This window comes from Balearica regulorum, chromosome 3 (assembly GCF_011004875.1).
Source record: "Balearica regulorum gibbericeps isolate bBalReg1 chromosome 3, bBalReg1.pri, whole genome shotgun sequence".
NCBI classification, from domain to species: Eukaryota; Metazoa; Chordata; class Aves; order Gruiformes; family Gruidae; genus Balearica; species Balearica regulorum.
In genome coordinates this window covers 84,229,970-84,243,859 of record NC_046186.1, presented here as the reverse complement: position 1 = coordinate 84,243,859, position 13,890 = coordinate 84,229,970, and the positions used below count along the sequence as shown (strand labels likewise).

The window sequence follows — 13,890 nt, the reverse complement described above, 5'->3', positions numbered from 1 at the left end:
ACCAGATAATCCCATGTTTTACTTCCTCATGTCCAAGGACACACTTGTACTGAGCCAGCAGGTTCAGTGCCATAATAACCTCAAAGCCACAACTTCTGTAAACAATATACTTAATTTTTAAAAAATAAAATTCAAAAGCCTATGGGTTTTTGTTTGTTGTTGCTTTTCGTAGACCTTAAAAGTAGTTCCCTTACACAGCAACAGATCCCTCAAGTACAGACAAGGTCAAAACAGGTATTCTTTACTGGTCCTGATTTCCAAGGATGTTACTAGTTTTTTCTGACTATGCCTTGAGTCACTACCAATAGCTTAGTTTTTCCTGCTTTGTTATCATGGCTCTGAAGGTATTCAATCCAATCTACGTAAATATTTTAAACTATTTTAGATTTTTTTTTCCATACACAAACTATTTTTATACTTACATTACTAAATTATTCAATAATGTATCTTATTTTGAAATATTTTAGAATTATTTACTACAATTATTATAACTATTAATTATATTAGTATTTTAATCATTACAATTTTACATGTATATAAACACTGTTTCCTAAATATATCTTATTTTATATGAAATATTTATAGAATATATGTGTATGTGTGGATATATACACATATATGATACAGAAAAAATGTATACATATATGTGTGTATGTGCGCATATATACATATAAATAAAATAACTATAAGGCATGACCTTCCAAGTATACCACATGTTGCTCTAGCTTTGTAGTTCTGGCATGTAAAACAGCCACAGAAAACACTACAGTGTGGATAAACATCTTATTCTAATGTATTTTATTTTTAAAAGAAGGCTAAAACATTTTTTCCTTGAAGAGAAATAATTTCCTGCAAAGTTATACATTTACAATAAACACTAACACAAATGTAGCTACTAGAAGATGTGTTAAGTTTTCAAAGAATCTTTTTCCTACTTTATTATGCTGAGCTTGCATTCTGCTTGGCCATGGGTATTCTTTAAGAGAAACAACCCCTCAGGGCTCAAGACTTGAACATTCCAGTCCAAAAGGTAATACACTTACAACGTGGAAAGAAAAGACTGTACTAAAAGCCTCCTCAATACAAACTACAGCACGTTAAAGAAAGGAATTTTAGCATATTCTACAGGCTATTACTAATATTTTAGTTTGACATCAAGTATATCCAGATTTATCAGTGTCTGTGGGTTAATGTGTATAGCCTAGCACATGCACTTGGTTTGGCTTTTGGTTTAAGAATCCAGTACATCACGCAACTTTCCAATAGCTGACCAAAAAAAAAAAAGTTTCACAATGAAACAAAGACATGCTTAAAATATTTGAATGCCAGAAATTAGCTGCCTCCTGTAGTTCCCTTCATTTTCATTCCCCCTTCCTCGCCCTGTCAGACTGTGACTGAATGAAATGCATTCCTCTTTACAGTCTTACCTTCCGCTGGACAGAACCCATTCTTACAGACTTTGCATCAGCAGACTGGTACGTGAGCCATAAGCCCGTATCTACGTGTTGTATGAAGCATATTGAATCCCCGTATTTTATTTCAGGTGCTCCCATTCCATCTACTTCTTTTCTTGTCCCTATGTCCAACTTTTCCTGAAGAAGAAAAAAAATATACAAGGACAATAAGCATAAAATATTAAATATTGCATAAAATATTAACTACTAGGCAATTGTCCAGAACAGGACCTAAATGAATATTTGAGATCTTTCTTTAATGAAATGATTAAAAAGTGGCAAAGTGTAACTTCTAGTTAAACGTTTAGGGAAAAGATGAAGAGAGACCCTGTACACACAAAAATCTAGCTTATTATAGTAGGAAAGCCAGGCGTATTCATTTCACCTGCCTAGGAAAGAACTCGGATCATTGACGGTGTTATTATATTGTCATTATTGAAACATAAAAGCTTACAAAACAAACCCCAATACATTGAATCCCCTAGCTGAACCAGACATTAACTTCAGAAGCTTTTTCTTGGAGATTTTTTTTTTCCTCAGCCTGGAAAAGATAAGCATCTCCCTACAATTTATTTCTGACCGTCACAGAGAGAGATGGCCTTTAACCTGTCACTGCCCATTACTGCCTGACAACGGGCTCAGTGTTCCCTGAGAAAAGAAATCCATTTCTATGCGTTTGTGCCTGGCCTGCCGACATGCTGTAAAAGAAGAACGGCATGACTGTGCGTAAGTCCGGCCAGTGTCCCATACAGACAGCAGTTGTTTCAGGAGAGGAAATTTAGCATCCCAAACAATACTATAGTTTGTAATTTGAGGTGCTCCCCAATCTCTACCTCTTCTAAGAATGAACTCCTTCCCCACAGACATCAGCTTAAGACAGACAGCCTATGCCTCCTGGCTTGTGGCAGATCATCCATTTAATCTCTCCAAAAGCATATGGTTCAACCGACTGATATACCTCTTGTCTGTCTGCGCTAGTTGTTAAATCCAAAGTATGGAAAAACACGTCACAAAGGTAAGTATATATCTCGTTAATCATAAGAAGAATGTTAACGTCATTATGCCCAAAACTTCTCAGGGGACTTCGACCTTCTCCACGGCAAGTTGGATCTGCCTGTTCCTGAGGCTGCCGCCACTAGCTCCATTTTAGACAAAAATCTCCTCCACTGAGAGTAACCAAAATCAGTTTGACTCCTTAGTTCTGATTCATGAGATCAAGTTATTGACATAGAAACTATTCATCATTCTTCTGGGAGGAGAGGGAATGCATCACAATTGTTGCAGTTGAAGCTGAGACTACTATAACACCGCAGTCGCTGTTTTGCTCTCCCTGTCACAGCTTCAGCAGTGTGGGCAGGTTCACTGGTGCAGTAACTGACTCCTGTATTCTGCTTCTACAGATGCTCGCACGTGCCCAGATAAGAAGCTGCTTAATTTTCACCACTGTTCAGAAAAATCATCTGTGCAAATTGCAGGCCTATTCTAGGCCACATAGTCAGGGTGCAAGATGATCCCCTTAACGAAACACAGCTTCAACCTTCTCTGCTTCTCCTGATCAGCAGTAGGGGACAAGCCACTTCCTTCAGTTCCTCACAGTAACGTTACTAATAATGAGACAAAAACTTCTAAATGTTCTAATCTATTATAACCAAGAAAGACTGGGAGAACGATTACACCATACACACGTGCCTTGAAATTTGGGGAGACAGCTTCACAGTAAAATACAACAAAGACTGGGTTTTTGAAATGAACAGAAAACAATCTCTAATTTATTAAAGGATATTTAAAAGCATTTATTAGGTAAAGGGAGATGACATGAAACTATATTTTCACCCTACAATTATGAACACATTTTGAAGAATTTACAAAAAAACCCAAAAACCTCAGGTGACATTCTTATTGTTACTTTTCATAACATTAAGCATCTAGATATAATATATTCATCAATTCAGATTATTAAACTGTTTCTGGATACAGATGTTAATTTCACTACCTTGTCAATGCCTGATTCCTTAAGTGCTGAAATTCTTATTAAAATCTTGTCCATTGATACATGGTAATAACTGATTTATTAATACATCTGATGTCAATTACCGTGTTATTGTGTGCTTCTACTTCATTATTAATTCATTATTTTGTTCATATCATTTCTCTAAATGTTGTATTCAATTCTTTCGAAAGCTAGCACAAATAACCTGAATGTAATAACAGGTTGGGAACTGAAAAGCTACTTATAATAGGACATTGCACACAAATGATGATACGGGAAAAAATAAATTAGGTCCTGCTCTATCATATGAAGAAATGACAGCCTGATTTCAAGCTCCAGTCTTTTGAATTATCTTCATAACTAGAAGATAGTGTGAACTGGTGTGAACATACTGTGCTTCTGCATTGTGAGATTTTCTTTTTTTCCAAGTCTTCCTCCTCGCAACTAATTTCTTAAGATATGAATATATGAATTCACAAATTTTCTCATAAAGCACTGTCAGTAACATGAGGGATTATTAATTTAAAATATTATTCCATACTTTCTTTAAAATCTACTGACTATAAAAGAAACATGAAGGGGTTTGACATTGAAATCTTCATTCCAATTAGAATTAACGATAAATTTACTTCGCATAAAAACTGAAGTGCCAACAATTTGCCAAACAAGATCTCTGTCCTCACCTATGTAACTACACTGGCAACTCTGCCTGTAGGTTTAGAGCCCAGAGTGAATTCAATCACATTTAATTAAACTCTTTGATGCAAAATAAACATAACAGTCAGGAAAGCATACAGTAAAAGTTGGATTGAGTATAGGAGAGCAATGGAAAGCTAGGGGAAGGTGTGGGGGCAGCAGGCACTAGAGCATTCATTTGGGAGCTTCAAGACATGGAGCTTTTCTGGGGAGCAAACAGGAACCACAAACTTTATAAAGTTTAATCTCCCCCTTTATAAAGCGGAAGATTTGAATGGAGTGCTGGATTCCTGCCAATAAACAGCAGAGGGTTGAGAAAGTACATATAAGGAACCAATCTCATTATCTACTGTAAAATAGTTCATCAGTGACAATCAGGATCTGAAACACATCAGAAATCACTGTGTCACCATTTAAAAATTGCATATTGCTATGGACAGTACGTGATGCAAGTTTCCAGCCCACTACACTCTTACCGTGACCTGTCATTACATAACCACCTGCTCATTCTTCCTACAACGTATTTACAAAGAAAAGCTTCAGTTTTATTTGCAGTCTAGGCCCATTCTTAGACTACCAATTTTTTCTAAACAAACATCAAAAATCTTCAGTCATTACACTGGAGCAAATAGAAACAATTGAGTTTTGCAATAGTCTGTAAATCACTTCAGTAAAGTGAGGCAACAAGAATGCATTGGAAACAAACAGGTTTATTGTACAATACACCAGATTGTCTCCAGAAGGATGTGTTCTTTATAAACATTTTTTTGTTCCATGCATACAAGAATACAAGCCAATCTTCCCATATTTCTTGTGGGTTAAACGGCGAAAGCATTTTAAACAGTTTTATCTTAAATTTTATGAAGTCTCGCCTTAAATGTGTTATTTCACTCCAATGGTTCTGTTGAATTCCTTATAACATTCCAGACCAGATTCCCACAATTAAGGCTTTTCCTTTCAGCTTTATCTCTTGTCATCTGACCCAACCTATACCTTCTGTGGCACACTTTCAGGACTGACATTCTAGCAGATCTCACTGACTGGAAGAAGCCAACTCATGACTGCTTTTTAAGTTGACATTAATATATTTTCTATGAAATTTTATTAAGAAACAAGTAAAGACACAAAAATACAGGCCATAAAATTTTATTAAAATTTATTTCTGACCACTGGAAAAGACTGTGAACAGGAAAAGCAGACTTTTTATGGGATGTGTAAACATTTTTAAATTAGTAAAATTACCTTATTTCAGTGGAAAAGTTATAATAAGGTAATGATTTTTATAGAAAAAAATAAATCAATATTTAGCAAATGCAAGACAGAAAAAAGAAAATCTCAAGTCTATAATAAAGCCATATGTTTGGGGAATAAATAGTAGATATCTGCAGACATCCCGTACTGAGTGAAGCGAAACTACAAGAGAGAAAAATGAATTTTCTGAATTTCAGATTCTTGAAAGGCTAATATAATTCTCATTTAATGATAATTACTAGGGTAATATGTAATAACCAGAGCATAAAGCCCAATTCCCAGAAAAAAAAAAAATGAAGACACTGTTAGCTCTCCAGAATATCCATATCTTCTGAGTTCTGTTTGGCTTGTGATGTGTTTAAGCTTTCATGTTTCTTTATTTTGCTGAGCTATTTAAAGAATTTTAACATGTAAGAAGATTCTGATCTAATTTTTCAGCTTCTGTACCAGAAAGTTGTGTTTTGGTAAAAAACCCTGAACAAAACCAGAGTACTTGTGTGCGTGTGTTACTTTGAGCATATGAGTCAAGTATTCTGGTTCATATAAGACATCTTACATAAAACTTCAGCTTTCTGGCTCTCTTCTGCTTATTTATTAAATGCAGTGCTGGCAAGCTAATGTGTTTAATATGATGAGTAAAGCCCTTGCATATAATGAAGTTAAAATCAACAATAAATGTTGAGCATGTATGTTGGCATCTGAATCTTCAGATTTGAAGGGGATTCATGCTTGCAGAGAAAATATTGAAAATGTAAGTTGCTTTTAATTTGGAAATTGAAATTATCATCTACTCACATGTCTGAAGGAACTGAGTCTATCACTGCAAATAAGGGTATTCTTTCCCCATACCTGGTTTTGCCTATTTAGAGCTAGCTTACTTATAGCACAACAAATGGGATCTTCATAATTCTTCCTTCCACAACTTTTGAGATAGCGGAAGAATTATGACAGTGGTAAAAAGGTCTGAAATCACTATAAGAAAGATCTAGCCACTTGACAATTATTAATGCTTCGTATTCAACAGAGAAGATTAGGGGTTGCCTCTTATCCAGGAATAATTACTTTGGACTAACTACATGCAACAACACAAGTGAAAGGTTGGATGGCTTGTCCGTACACTCGAAGGAAAAGAGGCCCCTGAAGCTGCTTCCCTTCTTTACAGAAGCCTTTCTAGGACTGCTATAATTTTGAAATATTTAACACTCTTTTCCAGAGAGGGAAGGCACCTCAAAATTTTCAATACCTGTATCCTAATAAAGTGAAACATGACTCTACTTTAAGAAGTCCTAAGCAGGAGACTGGATTAATTCTCAGCAACAAAGAGCAAAGCATAACCTCGTCCTCCCTGTGGCATCTCCACAATTCCTTCCAAATAAGTTTTTGGTTAAAATGAATGTTGATATCACAAAATCAACATCAAATATAATCTTCCAAGCTTCCAATTTCTTTGAAAATCCATATTTAAGTATCAGTAAGATTATATCTGTCATGTGCTGCTCAGCATAGAATAGGTTTGGTCACTTAACAACTAAATCAAAAAGATGTTAACTGTTTATTTTGAACATAGTAGGACAAAATATAAATCCTCAAAATACTTTCAGATAACACTTCCAAATTCAGGTTGAAAAAACTGAATGAAGAAACTTAAAATACAACATTGTCCAATCCCCAAAACACATGTGCATATTCTACTCAGAAAACAGGAACAAACCACTTTCTGCACAACAACAAAAGATACTCTCTGTATTGCTAACAACTCTTGCCTTTGAGTATTTTTTGAGGCTAAATAATCCATGTAACTGCAGAATGCAGTATATTGTTCCACTCTTTTTTGGAGTAACCACTGCTGAAGACTCCCTCTGGAGAATCAGCGCATGAATTATTTTATCCCTCTTGCTTCAAAGGAGAATAACTGTTGAGATCTATAGTAACTGCAACAGAAATTCCCCAATATAGTTGCACTGCATCGTCCTAAAATATTTAATTATTTATATGGCTTTTCTAATTGGTTTTAAAAAGCACCCCATATTGTCAGGGTCTCAAACAATCACCTGTCTTTGTTATCAGAGTGCAAAAGTCTATATACCTCCTTTCAGGTATATATTCATTTCTTATCCTCCCAAGCAGACAAAAAACCTAAAAAACTAAAAATACATAAAGTAAATGCTACAGAGAAGTTATTGAATAATTCTGTTTATTATTACTATATATTTTAGAAATTTTTTTTTTTTTTAAAAAAAACCCAACATTATTGCTGGAAAATTTTCAACAACATCACGGTGCAGGTGAAAAGTAGGAGAAATCAAAGGATATTAAAGACTTTATCACAGTATTATTTTAAACTGTTTACTCACTACACACAGTACTGTTCTGAACTTGAAATGCTTATTGAAGGTGTCAAACAAGAATTCAAACTACCGTAACTTTGAATTAGACTACAGTAAAGTATCTGATGAAAGAAATCCTGATTTTTCCAATTTAATCTAAATAACCCACAATATTATAAATTTTTCCTATGTCAGCCAACAGATATAAGCAGTTAAGTACCAGGGAAGTTCATCAGAAAAACAAATAAGAAATAAGGAAACTGCTTGAAAGTGGGCAAGCAGTAAAAAAAAAGAAACCAACCCACAAACAAACAGCCAGATAGCATTACCCAAAGAAAGTATGATAAAAGAAGCTTTCTAGATACTAATTATACTAAGGGGTTTTTTGCTTTGTTTTTTTAAGCAGTGAAAAGGTAGAACGTTCAATAATTCATGCAACAGGAAATAACTAAATCTTGCTTAATAAAGATACTGGAATTACTGCTAGTTATATTAATGCTGCACTGATTCCATACCTTGGAAGACCGAAAACAGAATGCCGTAGATTTTACATCCGCGTTCTCTTTGTCTGTAAGAAGAAGACTCTTGTCATCCAGGAGACTTAAATATTTTCCTGTTGTTATATGTCTTAGTCTGAATGGCTGTCCCCATCTAATGTGGCTGCCACTCCACCTAAGAAAGTTCATAGGAAACATTTGGTTTTTAAAAACAAAAACATAGATTTTAACTACTGGCAAAAACGTTTTAAAGTACATTATATTGCCAACTAGTTGGTAAAAGGATAAAATTCTAAATGTTGGTTTATCAGCAAGAAAATGGCTACTTTGTGGTTATCTCCTCTAAAACCATTCTAATAAATAATCTTAACCTCTTCCTTTGCTCAGCCTGCCTTGGTTCAGATTGAATTCCTCTTGAGAGGAGATACAGACCGCCTACGGAAAAGGAGGCTTATGCTGTACACAAAGAGTTTAGATCTGGCAGTTCCCTTTCCAACGTTTCATCTACCAGCAGCCGGGTTTGTTCACTCTCCCAGAGCACTCTCCTGTCAGCAGTCAGCACGCTTCATTATTAAGCAAAGACAGATTCTTCATGTTCTATAGGAGGAAATGAAGGAAGAAAGGAAAAGATTTTCTATCTAAGCTCCCCAAGAACTCAAGTTGAAGCATAGGTTGCAAGTTTCTAACTTCTTGCCTTAAACTGAAAACTCAGCTCTTCTGTTCTTCCTGATTAATTCCTGAAGATGAATTTGTGTAGGGGTTACTAAGGAGGATGCATTTCACAAAGCCTTTTCAGAAGGCTTCTCGAATCTTCCTCAGACTGGAAAATTGCCACAGCTAGGATGTTTTCCTGGATCTTCACGAAACTTTCTTCAGTCTTATATCTTCAAAAGTGTACACTTTAGATGTAGGTGCACACTACTTTTTGGAGAAGAAATCATATATATATATTGTGTTTGCAAAATGCCCATCCTAATGGAGTTATAACATACTGCTGAGGTTCTGATGTGCTTCCACAAATACTAGCAACTTTCTATGCTTCCTGTGGCTTGAAATAGCTTAAAATTATCAACAAATGTTCACATATCATCAATGAAATATACAAATACATCCTTCTGAACTTAACCTATGAACTTACTCCCATATCAGAATTTTGAATTACTGCATCTTCTCACTTGCATTTAAAGTAATTCCAGGTACAGCATTTAAAACAAGACAAGTTCTTATGCATATGGTTTGTATACATTCATAGAGCCTAGTCTGAAAATCCCTTAAGTTGGCACTTACACAGGTTTAAGTAACTTTTGTTTTCCTTGACACATATATGTAGCAGATTAAAGCACTTACCTATTCAATACAAATATCCATTTGTTTAAGCATGTGTTCTTAAGACTTGGCCATACTGTATGCAAAACCAATTTGGCAGGCATTCTTAAAGTGCAGGAGTTTTTAAAATGCAAGAGCAATACCTGGCTTCTGTATCACAACAGGATTTGTTACACTTCACTAATTAAACTTCTAAACTTTTTTAGTTATTCATTTTAAAGAGGCCAAAAGAATGAAGAGGTTTTCCCCTCAGCTCTTTTATTTTGTAAACTAAGTAGTCTCTTCTGTTAAAGTCAAGGGATGAGGACTTTGGGGAGGAAGGAAATATGGAAGCTTATTATCTTTGAAATGCATTCCTTTTTTTCTTTCTTCTACACAGCAAAGTCAGTATACTCCATAAAAGCACATCTAAGTATCAGTGTTCTAGCACAACTTCTGCTTCTCAATTAAGTAAAATGTCAGGTCATGAATCTCAACTATTGTATCGCTGCATCTGGTAAAACACATCAGCTCTGCACCTTTCATATTATGGGCCATGCTGGTGAGCTGCCTTTTCTCTAGTCTGATTCAATTTTCTCTTGGACCCAATAGGTATGGACCACAAGAAAAAGAAAATAAACGTAGTGCAATTGAGCCATGCCACTAGTTCATGCCTGCAGGATAGGAAAAAGGACAATTCATGTGCACTTAAAAGAAAAGCCTTTTGAGCAGAAAATATCTTGTGAAGCCATTTCTGACTACTAAAAATTCTTTTCTGCAATGTGAGAATATGACCCCTGTCACCTTTTGGGAAAGAAAGCAACGCTGAGCAACAGTATCTGGCGTCCCATGGCAGGGCATGCCAAGAAGCAGGCTGCACATGCAGACGGCCCAGGCAATTTTTATGAGAGTTCTCCACTAATGAGGAAAGTTCAGAAACAACGATTTCTTCAGAATAATATAAAATTAAGAGAATTAATACTACATCTGCAGTCATTCTGGAAGGACTAGAACTGATGGAGGACTTCAGACATACATATACTAAATTACAAATTGAAGCATTTGCACAAATAGGATTGTGCCTGTAATTCAGCAATGAATGTATAAAGCTATTAGAATATCGTAGAGCAAGATAGGGAGCTGAGAGACTTGTAGGAGTGTTATTCTTGGGACTTCATTTGTTGGGTTTTTTCCTGGTAAGAAAGTCACATTCCTTAAAAAGAAAGACTAGCGTTGCCTTTGCTTAGTTGTTTTGACAGTTCTCACAATTTCTCTCAGTTATATATGTTCAAATGTATACACTCCAAATTTTTGTATACAATGCCTGTCAAAGTGAGATACGTGACAGTCGTAACAGAAACTTGTAATTTCTCAAATCCCCACGTTGCTCCAGTACCACTGCTTATTAGGAAAGTACATGCAATGAGGAAAATAAAAAGCCAGAGATCCTTCTACAGTTTCATCGTAGTCACTTAAGCACCCTGAAGGGCAGGTTTAGTCCAAAGCAAAAATCTCACTGCCCTATCGATGACATTTTACATCATCCTATTAAATAAAATGCCCACACAGAAAATAGCATCATTAGAGTGTAACCTTTCTCTAAGCTGCACTGATTTAATCTTTAAAAAGCAATTATTTATTAGTCACTACGAAATGTATCATCACAAGCACATACTGTAATACAATTTAAGTACAATTTTACAGTGTAATTACGTCAACAAACAAAGCATAATTCCTTACTATCATTTCAACACTTCCAACAATGCAAAGTAGCATTTTTTCTGTAAATTTTTGCCTTTGAAGACTTCCAAACGGCTTAAATAAGTTAGGGGGTGGCACACATGAATTCTTATTTTTAAGGAAAACAGTTCTGATTATGTCACGTATGTGTTAAAGATGTAAATTGTGACTTCACCGACAACTTCAAAAAAAATACTCAAAACACACACAGCATACGTGTTAACACACACTTTCTATGGGATGTTGTTTAATTTTTCATTAAAGTGTTATACTGCACTTTTTGAAGATGATTTTAGTATTATCAGTCTGGTTTTATAGCTAGCAATCTGATTTTATAGCAACACTCTTACTATACAAAAAAGCGCCCTCCCAAACGGACTTCTTTTTCTGAGAGATTTTACTTACGCAACTCTTAGAGTCTCTAGTCGCCAAAGGGAACGGGCATGAATTGACACAGCGCCACCTTCATAATGCACAGTTCTGAAAAATCAAGCAAAGGCACAGACTAAACGTTCAGCTCTGTTGTAAGGATTCATCATACTTGTTTGTTCATTTAACTGCACCTCTCATTTTAAGGCAGCCAAAACAATTATTGGAACTGTCAGATTCAAAGCTTGTCATATTCAAAACCAGCTCCTATGAATTAACACTTCAGACCTCGTTACTCAAACAGATTTCATTTCCATTTTCTTTAGCATCCAGTATTGTGATATAACAATGAGATTTATACAGTGTTTGCTTAGACATCTTTCTTAGTGTTTTAAGGATAGAGAATCCAGGAAAGAAGGGAAGAAAAAAAAAAAAAAAAGAAGCAATAATCTGATAATTACAGTATTTCTAAGTTCTAACAAAAACCAAATACGAAACGATGATAAAGAACTGTAATTACCGCATACGACTAACACAAGAAGGATAGTGCTTTCTCAGAGCTTATACTATTAAAATAACCGTGCAACTTTTTACATTGAATTGTGAACATTCACCTGTTTGGCACTGGATTTTATTACCACAGCACCTGAAGTTTCACAACCACCCTGATATTAACACCTTCACTCCACTTAGATGTTAATAGCTTCCTATTTCCAAATTTTAATGACCCCTCCAATTCCCTCATATTAGAAACCTGAGTGCTTTGAAAAAACAGTCTATGGAGCCTAAAAAAAAGGTTGGGGTTTTTTCTCCAGTATTCTACACACAGATAAGTGATATATATTGGATACACAAAATGGTTTAGATTTATGGTCACAAAAGCTCCGAGTTAGGTAATCTGGCTTCTCTTGAAAGCCAGCACTGAGGAATGTGGTGCGTACTAAGCACTGCCACTCTAGATTTAGGCAGCCATTCCTTAGACTGTTTCCTGCCTACACCTTTATTTCTGCCTTAAGACACTGCCAGCATTTAAAAACCTAGGTCTTTCCTTAGGGAAAATGAATAAAGGTGTCACTTATGCAAAGGAGTGCTGTCATTGTGCTTATCGCATGAAGCATATCAGGGAACACTGCCAAAGAATGGTCTAGTTTTATGCATCCTGGGAGAGCTTATGGATTGAGTAAATGTTGTGATCTTCAGCCAAGATCAGACACTGCCAAAAATAGCCAGAGGCGTAACGTTAGAGAAGATTAGTATTGCAATCATAGGCATTTCCCATTGTTTGTTAGAAGCAATTTTTTTGAGGAGCACAATTTTGGAATCAGGTACCTAGAACAAAGTCCTCCTGTGGATATAATACAGAGGGACTGAATGCTTAGCACAGAGAAAATCCCAGGGTTGAAAGAGATGGTTCGAAACCAAAGGAAATAATGAGTTAGAATATACTTCTCAGTACTGTTAACAATACATGAAACTACAGATGTGCTAAAACTCATCTTGGAATATACTAGAAAGTATTAAAGAAATAAACACTCCCAGACATTGCAAATGAATGAGGACAAATTATACAGGGGAAAAAAAAAGTCAAAATACAAAATAAATATCCCTCGCTACAATCACAGAACCACTCACACTCAATATTCATGACCAATGTATAAATAGAAACTCTGGCACATGCTCCACGTACCAGAAAGAAGTTCTACATGCATATATAAACATGTATAACGTCCTCCCCTTGACTTTATATCCACTATTTTCTCCACATATTACCTTAGCCATTTGCTGCAATGGTTGTGGTGTGAGGAGCAGCTGACAGGTACTAGTAAGTCTCTTTTATCTCTCTCATAGAAGGGAACAAAATTCAAAATCAACCTTACTTTTTATTGAAATTGACCTTCGTTAGTATAGTAAAATGCAAATGCTAAACAATCTTGCATTCAGCTGCCTCTCAGTTCAATCTCTCTTCAGCTGTTTGTTCAAATTTTTGTTCTGCAACCAGAAGACTGGGTTTATGTTGTAACACCTAAACAATAACAGATCAGATGTCACCCTGGTTGGTTAGTTTGGGTTGGAGGTGAGAGGGTGGGTTGTTTGATTGGGGGCTTTGGAGGGAGTTGTTGTGTTGTTTGGTTTTTTGCTTGGGGTTTCAGGGGGTTTTTTGTTGGTTTTTTTTTTTTTTTTTAAAGTTGAAACATTGTGGTTACACCCTGGCTTATTTCAATATGAACCTAACTGACAAAAAAGCATTTGGAATTCTTGCA

The 13,890-nt window shown here is 35.6% G+C and overlaps 1 protein-coding gene across 7 annotated transcripts in view; it reads right to left on the bottom strand.

Annotated features, from left to right (window-relative positions):
• RYR2 (ryanodine receptor 2) overlaps positions 1–13,890 on the bottom strand; it is a 429,918-nt gene that overhangs the window by 221,143 nt on the left and 194,885 nt on the right. For all 7 annotated transcript variants that reach the window (XM_075748765.1, XM_075748768.1, XM_075748767.1 and 4 more), the window contains 3 exons: positions 11,666–11,740; positions 8,234–8,390; positions 1,428–1,592 (listed from right to left, as the gene is read on the bottom strand). In XM_075748765.1, the coding sequence (XP_075604880.1) occupies positions 1,428–1,592; positions 8,234–8,390; positions 11,666–11,740 (397 nt within the window). The remainder of the gene's footprint in view (positions 1–1,427; positions 1,593–8,233; positions 8,391–11,665; positions 11,741–13,890) is intronic.